We start from the raw sequence: 17712 nt of genomic DNA on the forward strand, positions 1-17712 counted from the left end.
GGGGGAAGATGATAGCAAGAGAACTGCACATAGTGAGAAGCTACAGAGGTGAGGGAGGATGACGTTCTCGTTTTAAGTTGAAATCTCCAACTGCATTTTTTGAACACATCATTCCTCTCTTCTCTTTTGACCCAAATGGTAGCTGGGAAAGCAACATGGAAATATTTACACCATATGGTTAGGACATCTACCCATTGTAGTACTGTCTGGATTCCAAGCAGTGAAAGAAGCACTCATTGACCACTCTGAAGAATTAGATGAGCGACCAGAGACTCCTTTACTTAGGACTCTGATAAAAGGAAAGGGTAAGTAGTGAAGAATAAGAATTTCTACTGGTATTTTCCCAAGATGAAACATTTAAAGGGCTGTCCAGAAAAACAGAACAAAGGTTCTCTATTACTGCTGCACACAACGGGAAATGCATTACCTAGGAGCTAGGACCTAGGGTCTGAGGTCATTCAGAGTGGCTAGTCCTCATGCTATCAAATGACACGTTCATTTGGGTGCATGAAAACCTGGCTTCAGCACGTGTGAAGATTTGATTGATTATGACATCTCTAAGAAACACAATACACTGCTTCTCTCAACAAGCTCTTCCAACATGTTTTGGGCATGGACTCATGTGGCAAATATAACATGTGAACTTTGCAATCACATAGTTACTATCATCATTATAAATTATGAATTGCATTTTGCATGTATGCCTCAAGGCAACTTACAGAGATATAAAAACAGTTTAAACTATGAATAATCATAGTTTAGAGGTCCCTGGCCCTAAGTAAGTCAGATTATCCTCCACCACGGCCAGGGCCTTCTCAGTGATGGCTCTGACCTGGTGGAATGCTCTGTCCCATGAGACCAGGGCCCTGCAGGATTTAACTTCCTTCCATAGGGCCTGTAAGACAGAGCTATTCTGCCTGGCTTTCAATTTGAACTTAGCCTGATCTTTTATTCGCCTTACTCCCCTCTCCTCCCCTTTATATGAAGATTACCTGCTCTGGGATACCACAGCTAATTCTCCCCTGGTCTCCTCTCTGTCCCAAATAGGACTAATTTATCCAGCTAGCCCTGGTGATCATCTAATGTTTATTGGCTGGATTTCCCCCCTAAATTGATTTTTGAATTCTGAATTAAGTGTTTTAAATTTGTTGTTAGCCACCCTGAGCCCAGTTTTCTGAACTTCGAAGGGTGGGATGTAAATAAAAAAATATTATTATTATTTATTATAACAAATTTTAAAACAGTACAAAAATCAACAACAACTAAATATGGGTTAAAACAATAAAAGGTATACACCTATTGAAGTGACCTTTGCACACGACTGGGAAAGCTTGTTGGGAAAAAAATGTCTTCCTTTTTTTTTGGAAAGTACAGAGTCATATTCTGAATGCAGTTCCAAAGAACAGGGACATTCACTCTGAAAGACACAATGTGAATTACTGTGGGGCTGGCCTGCCCAATAATTCCTATCACTAACTCCACAGTTTATTCCTGGTGCTAAGTGCTCCTCCAGAAAACGTTTTTTTAATTGCACATTCATAATGATTTGAGCTCATAATACTTTCAAGGTGGTTATATCCAATTCCATTGTCAATACTATTTATGCCTGCAAAGATTTTGAAGTAATCATACAATTTCATTTCCATTCTATCACATCCTTTAAAGGTAAAGGTACCCCTGCCTGTACGGGCCAGTTGTGTCCGACTCTGGGGTTGCGCGCCCATCTCGCTTAAGAGGCCGGGGGCCATTGGTGTCCGGAGACACTTCCGGGTCACGTGGCCAGCGTGACGAAGCTGCTCTGGCGAGCCTGAACCAGGGCAGCGCACGGAAACGCCATTACCTTCCCGCTATAAAGCGGTACCTATTTATCTACTTGCACTTAAGGGTGCTTTCGAAGTGCTAGGTGGGCAGGAGATGGGACCGAACGATGGGAGCTCACCCCGCCACGGGGATTCGAACCGCCGGCCATGCGATCGGCAAGTCCTAGGCGCTGAGGTTTTACCCACAGCGCCACCCGCGTCCCTATCACATCCTTTAACTTTCTGCTGAAAAGTACAAATGCACAAACTTATTTTTGTCCCACTTTCATTGCAATATAGTTTCCCCAGACAGAAATAATGCAGTAGTGTTGAGGCAGCGTTGCAGAAGAATTAACAAAGCAGAATATATCCACCATTGATGCATTACGTCTTGTCAAAAATATGGTGCAGAATTCACCCTCAGTAAAAAAATCCAAACCTGTCTAGCTGGACCAGTAGAAGTAGTAACTGGTTGACACCACACATTATATACTTAAAAACAGTGTCAAAAAATTGGCTGAATTGGGTTTGTTTGGTTTTCCATACTTTTTATTGAAACTTTTCAGAAACACTAAACAAACAAACAAACAAAAGTAAAAGAGAGATAGAAATGCCAAGCCCTCTCTCAAAGTAGGTCTTAACTCTTGACTCACACAGAAGGGAGTGGACCCTCCCAGCTCTCACCTGGGTGCTTCCCTTTCTTCCCCCACCCTCCCACCCTGGGAGATCTTTCCTTCTCTGCCTCTCACACAGGGTCTTCCACCAGCCGGCTATCACCTCCAAGTGTGTACCCAATAGTCCTCCATTCCAGTATGGTGACTTTATCTCCCAAAAAATTCCAACCATTTCTCCACGTTTTTTTAAAAAAACCAAATCCTTCATTTCTATTTAAACAGGAATCTCTGCACTGTAGTCATATACAATATTAAAAAATAATCCATAGTTAATTACTTGTTGTATATTTATTATTTTACACCTAGTTTTATACCATACTGATGTCTTATTAACAACTCACTCTCCACCTTAACAGTCTGCCTTGAAAACCTGCATCTGTCTCCTTAATAGAGGAGCATATTCGTTCCCACAATCAGAGAGGTAAATTTCACTTTGCAGTTGGCATTTACACCAAAGGGGCGAAGAAGTTAAAAGTAATATAAAATGAGAATTCTTAACCATCGGAACAACCTTATCAGTTTAGAATATTTCTTAGTTGCAAATAATAAAAACATGCTTTTTGTTTTGTTTTCTGCCTGTTAATAATTGCCTCTTCTTGTGCCAGCAGATAGCTTGCTTTCCAAGTGAAAGTTCAATTGGTAGATTTATATCCTGGCTATCATTAATCACCACATAATCATCTCTGTCGGTGGAGTGTCGGCAGTAGACATTTAGTCAGCCATCTTTCTTCATGGAAGTCCCTTAACTGAATAGGGTTTGTGATTTGAATTTACTGTTAGTATTTAACATTATGAGAAAACTCAGGTGATACATGCTAGTTCACTATTTGTTGCAGAAATCACCACTGTTTACATAGATAAACCCAACTCCCTTCTTAGCTTTGCTAGGAATAATTGGTGAATCAAAGCATCTATTTTGCTGATAAATGCTTGCTTACAAAAAGCTAAATGTTGACACTGTACAGCAGGGCTTTCAGTAGACTCATGATATGCTCTGGTGTGGTCTGTTGCTCTGACTGAGAAACTGACCCACCAGGTTAGGGTGGCCAGAAGCAAGTTAAATCCTTTATCCTTCTACAACACCTGCCATCCATTTGTCTCCCAAATGAGAAGTGAAATTTGATTGTGACGGCCTTCCATGGAAAAATCTAAACTTGTCGACATCACACTGTATCAGATACCAGTTTTCTCTTCAAAAATCAAAACAGTAGAGCTGTCAAGAAATCTCACTTTTTGCTGATACTGTAAAGTGCACATGCGTGTGACGTCATTCTGAGCATCTGCGCATGTGCGAGCGGCAAAACCCTGAAGTAGCCTGTTCTGTTACTTCCGGGTCGCCGTGGGAGGCAACCTGAAAAGATTTAACCTGAAGCGACTTTAACCCGAGGTATGATTGTTGTTTTTTCTCACTGATTTTCCATAGGTATTGCATTATCAAATGGTCACACCTGGAGGCAACAGAGACGCTTTGTTGTAGTCACTCTGCGGAAGCTGTGGCGGGAAAAGAAAGGCATGGAGCAGCAAGTAGCAGAGGAGGCCCATCAGCTCGTGGAGGCTTTTGCACGTTCAAAGGGTATGTGATGCTGAGCTGGCATATGGAGATATATTTGTGTCCTACCTCTGTCCATTTTAGAAAGGAATGTGATATGCTTTTCTTGGTTCCTAATGGAGATCCCAGCAGTTTCTCTTGGCCACCATGAAACCCCACTCTCAGTATGAACTGGACCAGCTGAGCTAACATTAGTATAACTTTATTTTGCAGGACAGCCACTTGACCCTTCCATGCCCATCGCTACTTCAGTCTCCAACACGATAAGTGCTGTGGCTTTTGGGCACCGGTTTGCTCTTGAAGATGAAAGGCTCCAGGAGCTGATAGAAGCCATAGATTTTTCCCTACAATTTGTATGTAGCTTTGGTTATGCTGTGAGTAGTCATTTCCATTCCTGCCAAAGGGCTTTAATACCTCCCAAGGGCTTTAATACCACAAATCAATATTCTGATAGAGGGTTGGAGAAGTGAGATCAGGTTTAAATTGAGTTGAGATAAAGGCCACTTACTATCTCACAGCCTGATCAATTGCTCATGATTATCATTGAGATAAAAAACACGCACAACCCCCCCCCCCCATAAAACAGCAACAAGTGAAGACTTTGTCCACCACAGGAGACTCTTTAGAGGGAAGATGGGACAAAAATGGAACAATGACCATCAGAACAGGTCATCGAGAGCCCACCAAGGGGAAGAGAGGCGAACAAAATAATCTTCTCAAGAAGGGAATTACATCGTTTTGTTGCCATCATGGAAAACTAAATGTGTCTACTCTATACCCACCTAGCAGTGGCAATCATGATGGCATCCATGGTGAGGCCCCTGCAGCCACCACTTGGCTGGAATTTTTTTTAAATGAAAGAGAGACCAGCAACTCAAGCACTATCGCTATTGCTGAGGAAAGCAGCCCCCTTCTGGATGATCAACTAAACCCTTTCCTCAAATTTAAGTTCAGTTCTCCACATTTCTACATCCATTCCTAATCTGTAAAAAAAAAAAAAGGTACTCATGAAACTTACTTGAATTTTCCCCCATCCCTATTCTCCACCCACCCTCACCTACCACAAAAGGGCACTAGCTTGTTCCAGGAGAGGTCCTGAGATCGTGCCCAGTTTTGAAATTATCCCGGGGAGCTGGACAAATATTTTGAGCCATAGTTTTCTTTCACATTTTCAGCTAGGGATAATTCACAGAATCCAATCATTGTGGGATTCCAGAGAAGCTATAGATACCTTCCTTCTTCTTAGTGAGACTCAAACTAATATGCTAGCCCTGAAGAAGAATGCAGATCATGTTTTATAAGTGCAATTCCAAAGCACAAATGGTTTGAACAAGCTTCCTCATGGTAATGGCAGCATTTCTGCTATCTTTCCTTTAGCTTTATGAAATGCTCCCATGGCTCATGAAACATCTCCCAGGGCCCCACAAGAAGGCTTTCTCCTGCGTGGAGATGGTGCGTTCATTTGCAAAGGAGGAGATAGAGAAGCATAAGGAGAATCAGTCTCTGTATGAGCCACAGGATCTCATTGATTTCTATCTACTTCAGATGGAGAAAGTAAGTATCTGCTTGAAACTGAATGCTGCTCATCCAAGGAATCATTATATTCCATGTTATGAGTGAATACTAATCCTGAAAAAAACAGAGAGAGGAGCTGAGGGAAGTCTTTCTTTTTGGGGAGGGGAAAATAGGGGGGGATTGAGGATTGTATGTTTTTGATTAATTGTTATGTTGAAATCTTTAATAAAAAATAAAGACATAAATATAAGTGAATACTAATCTCTTGCCAGGACACCAATATCTCTCTCTGCCCCCCCCATTCCCTCATAGTCATTTTAAGCAATTGCTAAAGTGAGTTGACATCCTTCCATAGGCATCTACTAAAATAGCTAGGAAAGGATAGATATTTTCATGTACAAATGTGAATGCAAATGAGTATCTGCTTCAAAACTGTAGGCAGCTCATTCAAAGAATCATTATATTCCCTGTTATATGTGAATACTAATCCCTTGCCTGGAAACCAGTACAGTGGTACCTTGGTTCTCAAACTTAATCCGTTCCAGAAGTCTGTTCCAAAACCAAAGTGTTCCAAAACTGAGGCATGCTTTCCCATAGAAAGTAATGGAAAACGAATTAATCCATTCCAGACTTTTATAAACAACCTCTAAAACAGCAATTTAACGTGAATTTTACTATCTAATGAGGCCATTGATTAATAAAATGAAAGCAGTAATCACTGTACTATACTATAAAATAAATAAAACACTATTGTGGATGGATAAAAATTAAAATTAAAATTCTTTCTTACCTGCGCTGATGATAGTCATTGTTTGGATGGTGGATTTTTATCCATTTCCGTAGTCACACAATCAATCAATCAATCAATCAATCAATAATAAAATGAAGAATAAGCTACAGTCACAAAAATGAAAAGGCCACACAAACAAAAACGTAAAAAAAGCAAAAATAAATGCACCAAATATAAGCTCCAAATATCACCTCAGAACACTTCAGAAATCAGAAATGGAAAGCTTTGATTACAATGGGGAGGGGGCAGAAATTAGCAGCGCAACAGTGAAAATGGAAGCAAAGTTCGCAAACCAAAACATTGACTTCCAGGTTTGCAGCATTCAAGTTCCAAGTTGTTCGGAAACTAAGTTGTTCGAAAACCGAGGTACCACTGTGTCTTTTTTTTCCAAATCTCAGTTGAAAATCGCATTGAGTTTCCTCCAAATATTTATCATAGTCAATTTAGTTGCTCATCCATCCATAAGCATCTACAGAAATGTCTAGGAAATGTGAGTGTAAAGGAGTGGAAACTTAAGTGTACTATGGGGTCTTGCTTTGGAGCATTTTTTGGACTGATGTTTATCTGACATTCAAATGTGGACTGAGAAAACAGAAAATTCAAGACAAAATTTTCTTAAGCTTAACTCTGACTTTAAATACCTGTCTCATCCATCTTCATATACTAGAAAGGACAAAATATATTTTCATCTTTCCCTCTTTGAACAATGCTTATTATGGTGACAAAAGAATGGTTAAATATGTTTAGTGGGAAGTGCCATATTTCATCACATAATTGTCACATTTTTATGCCAATTATTCTTTTCAAAAAAGGGAGTTGTGACAATTATGTGGTGAAAAACTAAGGCATGACCCTTATGCGAGGAAACAGTTTTATTAACAAACATACTTATGGTAACATTGCTTATTACTTGTTACTAACTGTTTTTGGTGTGATTAGGATGCACAGAATACTTGTGAACAGGTAAAGGTAGTCCAAATCAGGGCAAGGCAATTTCATGCACACTGAGAATGTCCTGTGACTATTGTGTGTTGAATGCTTTGGGACTGATTTTAAGGCTTGAGAAAAGTAGCTCAACTATTATGTGGTGGTGACCATTAGGCAGTGAAAAACGGTAGCACACATTTGAAATATCTGATGGCAGTGTTTCCACTGGATCCCTCTCTTCATGCCAGTGTTGGCTTATTACGCCAACCCACAGATCCTGAAATCTAGCACTAGCAGCTACCGCTGTAAATACAGGAAATTGTGTGTGGGTTTCTTTTCATAACCAGCTATGAAGCACAGGGCCAGTCCACCCATGAGGCAGGCTGTGACAGCTGCCTTGGGCAGTGGAATGCCAACAGGAGGCATCTCTGGGGGTGTGCTGCCTAGCCAGCTGCTAGTGGAGAAGCAAAGGGGGCAGCTTCTGGCAAGATTTCACCAAAATCTTCCAAGATCTCACCGAGCCCCCTGTTGTTGCCACTTTGTGGACCCTGCTGTGCAACCCAGGTAAGGCAGGCAGCAGCAACAGGATTTATTCTTCATCTTTGGTGATCACTCATAGCCAAGATTGTCTTCCATAAATACGGTTTTAACAATGAGTCCGCAAGTCACTGTGGAGGCCAATTCTGGATTCACACGTCCTTCCACAGTGCAGACATTGGTTTCCAGAAGGGAGATGATCCTGGTGTGGATTTGCCAAGCATGCCTTCCTCTTAGCAGGTTTCTCCCTTGTGTCCTGAGTTTGTGTATCTTCAAAGCCCACGACACCTTTGGTAAAGGCTGTTCTCCAACTGGAGTGCTCACAGGCAAGTTTTTCCCAATTGTTGGTGTTAATTCTACATTTTTAAAAAATTGCCTTAAGACAGTGTTTAAACCTCATTTGTTGACCACCAGCATTACACTTTCCATTTTTAGTTTGGAATAGAGTAGTTGCTTTGGAAAACGATCATCAGGCATCCACACAACATGACCAGTCCAATGAAGTTGATGTTGAAGAATTATTGGTTCAACACTGGTGATCTTTGCTTTCAGCCTGCTCAGATTAAACAGCTTTCCATCTGTTTAATATATGATATCTACTCTGGTGGGGAGTTTCCCTTCAACAAAGTGTAGGCTCATGGCAATGAAAATAATGAATAGTGTTGGGGCAATAACACAACCCTGTTTAACACCTGATCCCACTGTGAATGGTTCACTCTGAGAGCCATTGTTATCCTTGATTGTGGCTGTCATATTATCATGGAGGAGCCAAATGTTGTTCACAAATTTATCTGGGCAGCCAATCTTCAGAAGGACAGTCCACAGAGCATTATGATTTACAGTGTCAAAAGCCTAAGTTAGGTCAATAAACGCCATATACAAGGGTTGGTTTTGCTCTCAGCATTTTTCTCGAAGCTGTCTAGTGGTGAAAATCATGTCCACTGTCCCCCTAGAAGGCCAAAAACCATTTTGGGATTCAGGAAGGGTCACCTTGGATATTGTTAAGGGACGGTTTGCTAAGATCCTTGCAAGAATTTTGCCAGCCACAGCTAATAGAGAAATGCCTCAATTCTGTCACCTTTTAAAAAGAGATTGATAATTTTGGCATCCCTAAAGTCTGCTGGGTTTTCTTCTCTCTCCCAGATTTTTTCGATGAGCTTGTGAAGTTGTTGTGTAAGTTCAATTCCACCCACTTTGAAGACTTCAGCAGGTATTCTGTCAGGTCCACTGGCTTTGTTGTTTTTCATTTGGTTAATGGCTGTACACAACTCTCTCAGATTTGGAGATACTGCAAGCTCATCTCTAACTTGTTTTTGCAGAATTTGTGAGAGGACCTCAGCAACTATGGGGGAGTTGCGGTTAAGGAGAGGTTGGTAATGTTCTTTCCAGTGTAGTGCAGTAGCTTCTTTATCTTTTAGAATTGTGGTACTGTCTGCTGAGCATAGAGGGCATATGCCATGATTTATTGGCCCATACATGGTCTTTGTGGCTTTAAAGAAATTCTGTGCATCATGAGTGTCAGCTAAGCGCTGGATCTCTTGAGCTTTTTTTAATCCACTAGGTGTTTTTTAGTTCTCTGGTTCTTCTTTGAACCTCAGCCTTAGCGTTGGCACAGGTTTTTTTTCCTTAGTGGCACAGTTTCTGTCTCTTTGTCAGATCTGAAAGGCCTTCCTTTTCTTGTCAATCATGCATTCAATCTCACTGTCTTTCTCATCAAACCGGTCCTCATGTTTCTTGGTTTGCTATCCGATACTTTGTTCACAGGCTGCAATAATGGATGTTTTTAGCTTGGTCCAATATTCCTCGATGTTATCAGGGAATTCTGAATGCAGATGGTCCTTAAGAGTTGTTTGGAAGCAGATTCAGAAATTTGGGGAAGTGGCGGGATTTAAATTAAACAGGAATAAAACAAAACTACCAGTTAAAAACTTGAAGGAAGAAGAAAAAAAGGAATTGGAGCAAAACACTGAGATAGATGTCCATAAAATGGTTAAATATTTAGGGATATGGCTAACATCAAGAAATATAAACTTATACAAAGACAATTATGAAAAAAAATGGCTTGAGATAAAAAGAAATTTAGAAATATGGAGCAGAATGAATCTCTCACTGTTAGGAAAAAGAGTGGCAGCTAAAATGAATGTGCTGCCAAAAATGCTATTCCCCTTCCAATCAGTCCCAGTAATTGTGAAAGATGAATGTTTTAAAAAATGGCAGAAATAAATTTCTAAGTTTATGGGGGGGGGGCAAAAGGCCAAAGATAAAATATAAGATACTTACAGACATAAAAGATAAAGGCGGTTTTGCCCTCCCAGACCTTAAATTGTATTATGAAGCTGCATGCCTAGTATGGATTAGGGACTGGATGAAGTTGGAAAAGCAAGAAGCATTAGAATTGGAAGGACATGACAATAGATTTGGCTGGCACACATACTTATGGTATGGGAAAGGGAAGGTTCATAAAAGTATCTAAAACTATATAATTAGGAAATCATTAATGAGAGTATGGGAGAGATATAAAGATTTGTTAGAACAGAAGACCCCTTGGTGGCTTTCACAACATGAAGCTTTACTGCTCAAACCACTTGGAAAGAAAGGAAAGTGGCTTCCTTATGCTGACTTGTTAAAGGATCAAGAAGGAAAATGGAAACTAAGAGATTATGAGGAAATAAAAGACCACTTTCAGAGTTGGTTACACTATTGGCAACTACATGAAATATACAAAGAAGACAATAAGAAAGGATAGGTAGCCGTGTTGGTCTGCCATAGTCAAAACAAAACAAATTCCTTCCAGTAGCACCTTAAAGACCAACTAAGTCAGTTCTTGGTATGAGCTTTCGTGTGCATGCACACTTCAGTATCTGAAGAAGTGTGCATGCACACGAAAGCTCATACCAAGAACTGACTTAGTTGGTCTTTAAGGTGCTACTGGAAGGAATTTGTTTTGTTTTGAATAAGAAAGGATTTAGCTATACGACATCTAGATTCCAAAAGGAAGTTGTAGAAGGGAAGGTGAAGCTGCTGAAAGATGCATATAGTATTCTGCTAGAATGGGAAACAAAAAATGAAGAGGTGAAATCAGTTATGATTAAATGGACACAAGATATAGAACACAAAATAATGCTTGAAGTTTGGGAAAGATTGTGGAAAACTGATTCAAAATATACAGATTGCTCTTTGCTGAAAGAAAATTACATGAAAATGATGTATAGATGATATATAACACGAGTGCAGATAGGAAGAATGTATAAAACTGTTTCAAATATGTGTTGGAAATGTAAGGAAAAAGAAAGGACTTTTTACCATATGTGGTGGAATTGTAGCAAAATTTAAAAAATTCTGAACAAAAAATTCCTTCCAGTAGCACCTTAAAGACCAACTAAGTTAGTTCTAGGTATGAGCTTTCGTGTGCATGCACACTTCTTCAGATACGAAGGTGCTACTGGAAGGAATTTTTTGTTTTGACTATGGCAGACCAACACGGCTACCTATCTGTAACTAAAAAATTCTGGGAAATGATATACAATGAGTTGAATAAAATGTTCCAATTAACATTTATAAAAAAGCCTGAAGCATTTTTGTTAGGGATTGTAGGAAAAGACCTGCCAAGGAAATTGAAAAACATTTTCATGTATGGGACAACAGCGGCAAGAGTCTTAATAGCACAAGGATGGAAGAATGAAGAAATCCTGACCAAAGAACTGTGAGGAAAGATGGCGTCTGGCACGTTTCTGCTGCGCCACTGGACGTCCGTGCCGATCGAAAACTTGAGCTCCCTTAGCTCTCTTAGCATAGTCCTTGCAGAGTTCAGCAGCGGGAGAAGCTGTTGCCTTGTGTGTGTATAATAAATCAGACTGAATGCAGGCTTCTTGCTTATCTCCAACAGTCATTTAATGCGTAGAAAAACATCGTAAATCAGCCCGGCGAAAGAGCAGGCATCCTTTTGCCTCTCAGTCAAAACCGAAAGAGAACTCACACACAAAGAAGGATTCCCGTATGTGAACATAACCACGCCTCAGAATGTGAGACGTCACACAGAACTGTTTAACCCTGTAAGTTCTGATTCTCCTCACAAGAACTGTGGCAAGAGAAACTGATGGATTATGTGGAACTGGTGAAATTGACATACAAACTACGTGATAAGGACAGCTGTGATTTTAAAGAAGAATGGGAACCCTTTACAAAGTACTTAAATAAAAAAGAAAATGAACAGGACTCCTTGGCAGGTTTTGAAGAAACATTCACAACCCTTTTATTGGTAATATATAGATAGATAAATTAAGGATATCTACAATTTTATAACATGCAGAGATATTATGTGCTGAAAAACCAGAGAGAGGAGCTGAGGGAAGTCAGGGTGGGTTTTTTCTTTTTGGGGAGGGGGGAGGGAAAATGGGGGGGGGGGAATGAGGATGATGTATTTTTGATAAAACGTTATGTTGAAATTCCTAATAAAAAATATTTTTTAAAAAATAGAGCTGTTTGGAAGCAATTCCGGTTAATGGGGACCTTGAAGGGCTTGAGTGTTCATTTTGCACCTTGGTTTCCTTCCTTGAAGCCTGTGTTGAGGTATAATCTTGATAGCCATTGTGGAACGTATTAGTCGGTGATCTGTACAACATATGTCGGCACTCGTCATAGCTCTGGTAAGGAGCACATCATGGAAATCTTTAGCACAGACAATAAAATAGAGTAAGAGGTGCCAGTGGTTTGACTGAGGATGCCTCCATGAAGTTTTAAATTTATTTTTTGTTGAACGAGTGTGTTGGTAATAGTAGTAGTAATAGTAGTAATTGGTTTTTGGTGACAGATAGGTAGCCGTGTTGGTCTGCCATAGTCAAAACAAAACAAATTCAGATCTGAAGAAGTGTGCATGCACACGAAAGCTCATACCAAGAACTGACTTAGTTGGTCTTTAAGGTGCTACTGGAAGGAATTTGTTTTGTTTTGGTTTTTGGTGAGTTTACCAGAAGTCTGGTAGGGACTTCTGACAGACTTCTGTTTTTGATAGCGAAGCCTACCTCATGTATTTGATGTTCTTGTTCCAATAGACCTTTCCAGAAGAATGTGTAGCCTCCTTTTTCTTCCTTCAGTTGTCCCTTGCCTGCTCTTTGAGTCTCTTGAAGCACTGCAGTATTGATGTTAAAACGTCACATCTCTCTTGCAATGATGGCAGTTCTGCGTTCAGGATGCTCATTATCTGTGTTATATCTGTCCATATATTCCATGTTCCAAAGTTCAATTGTCTTTTACCACCGCTGGGTGGTGACCCCACTGGGCGTGGTAATCCAGTCAGGGAAAAAGAGAGGCAGACTATGTTTAGGGCACCTTTTGTAGCCCCTCCCCCATTTTGGAGTGAGCAGAGTAGATCCTAAAAAGGGCTGCACAGTCATGGATACAGCTGCCAAGCTGCTCAACTGCCTTGTTCCTTGAGTCAGAATGACTGAATCTGTATCCACCGCCCATGTGCTGTTTCATGACTAAGGGCTTCCAGATTTCACAATCCTGCCCCTGTTACCATATGCTGATCACCATGGAACTTTGGGTGTTTGGGTTTGGGATGGGTTTTTTGGAAGACGCCTGTACATGAATTTGTTTTATGTCTGTAGATCAGTGCACACTAACCAATGAACAGTCTTCGCAGTAAAGCTCTGTTCTGATGGCATGAGTTGTCATGGCGACCAGTAAATAGCGTTGTAACATACCACTTCTTATCACCCGCCTGTTCTGCCGTTGATGACTTCTTGGGTCATTCTTTGTCTAGCTGCTCCCCTTTGACCTTACCGCCTTGGGTGACCCTGCTGGGAGTACGAGATTCCCAATGGCTTCACTCACAAGGGTCATAGGAATGTGCAAGCCCACTCACCACGAAAAGGTGATGATCCAGCGAGTGAGGGCAGCAGCAGTAAGGGGGGGTGTGGCAGCAGCTTCCCATTTCACCTTAGGCACTATAAGAGGACACCCCACCTCTCATGAAGCATGTGTGGGTGGTATGGTAATAAGTGGGGGAAAGAAGATAAAGTGCTGAAGGACAGAATGTAATGCATGTAAATGACATGTCACTTTCCCCATTTTCAACACCAGAGCAGGAATGACCCAGAGTCCACCTATGATGAAGAAAACCTGGCCCAGTGCATTTTTGACCTCTTTGTAGGAGGGTCGGACACAACTAGGAGTTCTCTGAAATGGGCACTTCTCCTCCTGGCAAGTTATCCAGATATCCAAGGTGAGAGAGGAGAGCCAGGGCTTCTCTTGACCACTAGGGTGGAGCATAGTTCTTTAAAGGTTTCATATTGGAAAGAGTTAAGAGTTTATGATGTAAATTATGGAAGGTAAACAATACTGAAATAAGCTAAATGTTTTTGACTTACATGTCTGGAAATATATTTTTCCCACCAACATTTTCCTACATAGTTTCTAGAACCTATAATCAACAGAAGGAAAAAAGTAAAATGCCCAGAAAGCTGGGACTGGGGCGAAACCATGGGCCTTGCCCTAAATTCACTGAATGAGCAGAATAGTCATGTAACAGAATAAAATGTCTCTAGGAAGTTTATAGTTGGAGATGAGTTTAATGGCAATGCTCTGTCATTTGTTATAAGGAAGCCTACAATAGTAGGGTAGGAAGGGACCCCAAGGGTCTTCTAATACAACCCCCTGCAATGCAGGAATCAACGCATTCCCCCCTCCAGTTTGATACCATACCACCACCTGTTTTGTTTTGCAAATCTGCTAGCAGTTTCTTTATGCAGCAAATGTACAAGAATGCCCCTGCTGTGAAATAAGTAACTGAGCCTCATTCCTGCCTCTCCATGCTCCATTACATGAGGGATGCGGGTGGCACTGTGGTCTAAAGCACTGAGCCTCTAGGGACTGCTGATTAGAAGGTTGGCAGTTCGAATCCATAAGACAGGTGAGCTCCTGTTGCTCTGTCCCAGCTTCTGCCAACGTAGCAGTTCGAAAGCATGCCAGTGTAAGTAAACAGGAAATATTGAGGGCTGGGGGTGGAGAATGAATATATGACAGCCTTTGATCCCAGCCCTTCAGCAAATCCAGACAGTTCTAGCAACCAGAAACTACTGAGATGAGCTTCACTTTCAACCTTTTCTTACCTGGGATCTAAGCGGGGAAGGACCATATAGACTGACTTAAACTCTTTGGAGGGCGAGGTGGGCTTTGAATGCAAGAACCTGGGACTCATTCACAGAGATTTATGGAATATGTTCAAGGGAAATAAATGTCCAACTGAAATAAAATGCAGTATTAACAATAAACCTGTTTCCATCATTCTCTTCAGATAAAATGCACAAGGAAATAGAAGATGTCATAGGTTCTGCTCACTCAATCTGCTATCAAGATAAGAAGAAACTGCCCTACACCAATGCTGTGATTCATGAGATGCAGCGCTTTAAATCTGCCGGTGTTTTGGGGTTCCCTAGGCAATGTACAAAGGATTTGAAGCTGCGTGGTTTTCTCATTCCCAAGGTACAACAGTATGATATAGCTGCACTCCTGTAGCCCAAGGACAAAGAGCAGCAGAAGGTTTCATATTGAGAGATGCAGCCAGCCGTACAGGAACTTCCTGCCTAGTCAAAAATCTGAAGGGCAAGAGCAGGAGCTCCATCTGCAGACATGTTTCACCATTGGCAAGTGCCATTCCATGGGGCAATTGTGGCAGGGGAGAAGCATGTAGTGGCCAGAGGTCTCAGCCTGCTTGTGAGCTTTCATTTTAAAAGACGTAGGGGAAAGTCCTCTTGTGTTCCTGCCTGTACAGAAAGTTTTTACAGTGATGAATACAACGCCACCCACCATAATAATAATAATAATAATAATAATAATAATAATAATAATAATTCAGATCAGTCTCTGCAATGATTAGTCTTGGGATAGTGTGGGACAACAAAAAAAAGTATTGATGTGAATGCATTCCAAGTCACTTCTTTCTTATTTGCAGGGGACTATTATTGTTCCCGATCTGCGCTCTGTTCTTCTTGATCCAACACGATGGGAGACACCTGCAGAGTTCAACCCAAATCATTTTTTGGACAAGGATGGACAATTCGTGAACAGAGAAGAATATCTCCCATTTGGTGCAGGTAAACACAGAAGACCAAGCTACGTTGTGATCTGTAGATGTGCTTACTGGTCTGCTTCCAGGAAATGACATCAGCAGCAGCACAGGAGGGAGTGGGCCGGAGCAGAAGGAGCACCTTTCTGGCTGGAGTGGCACTGCTGGTCAGCAGAATGGGGCAAGGCACTGGCAAGTTAAGGGGATCTCTAGGTTGGTGGCTTGGGACCCACACATGCACATACACTTATGTGGTCTCCATCTGCACCTCCCAACATTTGCCACCCCTGCCCTGTCCCTGAGAGAGGCAGCACTGCCAGCACCAGGATAGTGCTGTTCCCCATCTCACATCACCACTGCAAGCCACCCAACTTCTCTTCAGGCAGCAATGCTAGTTCCTACCAAGGTGAAGTAAACCTGGCAGGAGAGTTTGCTCCATGGTCTTAACCCCTTTCTGCATTGCTGATTTGGGCAGTTGACCAAACTTTTCCTTTCATTTTTAAAAATCAAGTTTTATTGAAAGTTTTATACGTGAGACAAAATAAAAACCATGCTAATCTAAAAGGGAAAATAGAAAAAAAAATAGGAAAGGAAGAAATGATCGAAAAGAAATAAAGGAAATTACAAGGTCCTCTATCAAAATTAAATCTTCACCCTTATTCTGCACACAGAAAAGTGAGCCCTCCCAGTTCTCACTGGAGCTAGAGCCTCTTACACTGGCTTCTAGCCCTGGGAGATGCTCTCTGCCCTGCCCCTCCCCCAGGACCCTTCATCTTCAATCCATCCTCTTCCTGAATGTATCTTCCTTGATATGAGATTTTACAGAATAAAATATAAGTATAACAAGAAGAAAGAAAGGTTAGCACTGACCAGACTAGAAAATTGACAGCAGCCTGGATGTTTTCCCTATCCTAACTATGTCTATTTTGCCAAAGTGTTATGCAGAATGTTTATAGCTACAAAGCAATGAACATCGGAAAGTAAATTATTGCTCACTTGCTGCCTTCTTCTTGTCTCCTCCTCAGGGGCTCGCATTTGTTTGGGAATGCAGATGGCAAAGATCGAAATATTCATCTTCCTGACCAGCCTGCTGAGGGCATTCAGTTTTCAGCTGCCAGAAGGAGTCAAAGAGCTCAATCAAAAGGCTATAATAGGGACTACAGCACATCCCCATCCTTATAAACTCTGTGCTGTTCCCCGCTTCAACACATAAAAAAATAGGAAAATATTAGGGGCTGCACCCCTGCTTCCTGCACTCGGTGACCCCTTGGCCACTCCTGACACTTGAACCCCCTAGAATTTCCCCTTCCCTTCCCATCTCATTCCACTAAGGTCTCTTTTCACCTTTGCAGCTCCATTTCTGAAGCCACTTCTCTCATTTTTTGCAGCTCTGCTTTGCATCCGTTTCCCCCTTCACCCCATCTCCTCCTTTTCTTCAGGCCCTTTCATGCCCCTGCTTTCATCTTCATCCCTCTCCCAATGCCTCCTTACTCCCTCCTTTTTGACAACTTCCTTTGCATCCCCATTCTTACTCTTGCTCCCTTTTCTCCTCCCCCTCCCCCTTCCTTTTCTCAAATCTCCCTAACATACACATTCCCACACCTCCTCCTCTCTCCCTCTTCTGCAGCCCCCTTCTAACACCCCCCCATGCTATGTTATTGTATCTTTAAGATGAGTAGACTCCTAAGAGCAAGGCTATCAGCTTCTCCAGTTGAAGAATGTTAAGTTTCTTTGATGGCTGCTGTACATGTGTGCTTGTTAATAAAATATCTCTTCTAAATCACTACATTGAACCCAGAACCCGGAGCGCGGACCACGCAAGGTATCAGGAGTGAAATAGGTTGTGTGGAGGC

At 41.5% G+C, this 17712-nt stretch overlaps 1 protein-coding gene across 5 annotated transcripts in view; it reads left to right on the forward strand.

The window, feature by feature from the left end:
* Positions 1-17642, forward strand: part of LOC309342211 (cytochrome P450 2J2-like) — a 57655-nt gene extending 40013 nt beyond the window's left edge. Inside the window, exons 2-9 of one of the 5 annotated variants that reach the window (XM_081862605.1) lie at positions 143-305; positions 3897-4046; positions 4236-4396; positions 5400-5576; positions 13876-14017; positions 15089-15276; positions 15746-15887; positions 16885-17642. In XM_081862605.1, the coding sequence (XP_081718731.1) occupies positions 143-305; positions 3897-4046; positions 4236-4396; positions 5400-5576; positions 13876-14017; positions 15089-15276; positions 15746-15887; positions 16885-17072 (1311 nt within the window). In that variant the 3' untranslated portion in view covers positions 17073-17642. The remainder of the gene's footprint in view (positions 1-142; positions 306-3896; positions 4047-4235; positions 4397-5399; positions 5577-13875; positions 14018-15088; positions 15277-15745; positions 15888-16884) is intronic. The other 4 variants (XM_081862609.1, XM_081862607.1, XM_081862606.1 and 1 more) reach the window with 4 other exon arrangements.
* Positions 17643-17712: the final 70 nt, after the last annotated feature.

This window comes from Podarcis erhardii, assembly GCF_964252035.2.
Source record: "Podarcis erhardii genome assembly, chromosome: 5".
Classification (NCBI taxonomy): Eukaryota; Metazoa; Chordata; class Lepidosauria; order Squamata; family Lacertidae; genus Podarcis; species Podarcis erhardii.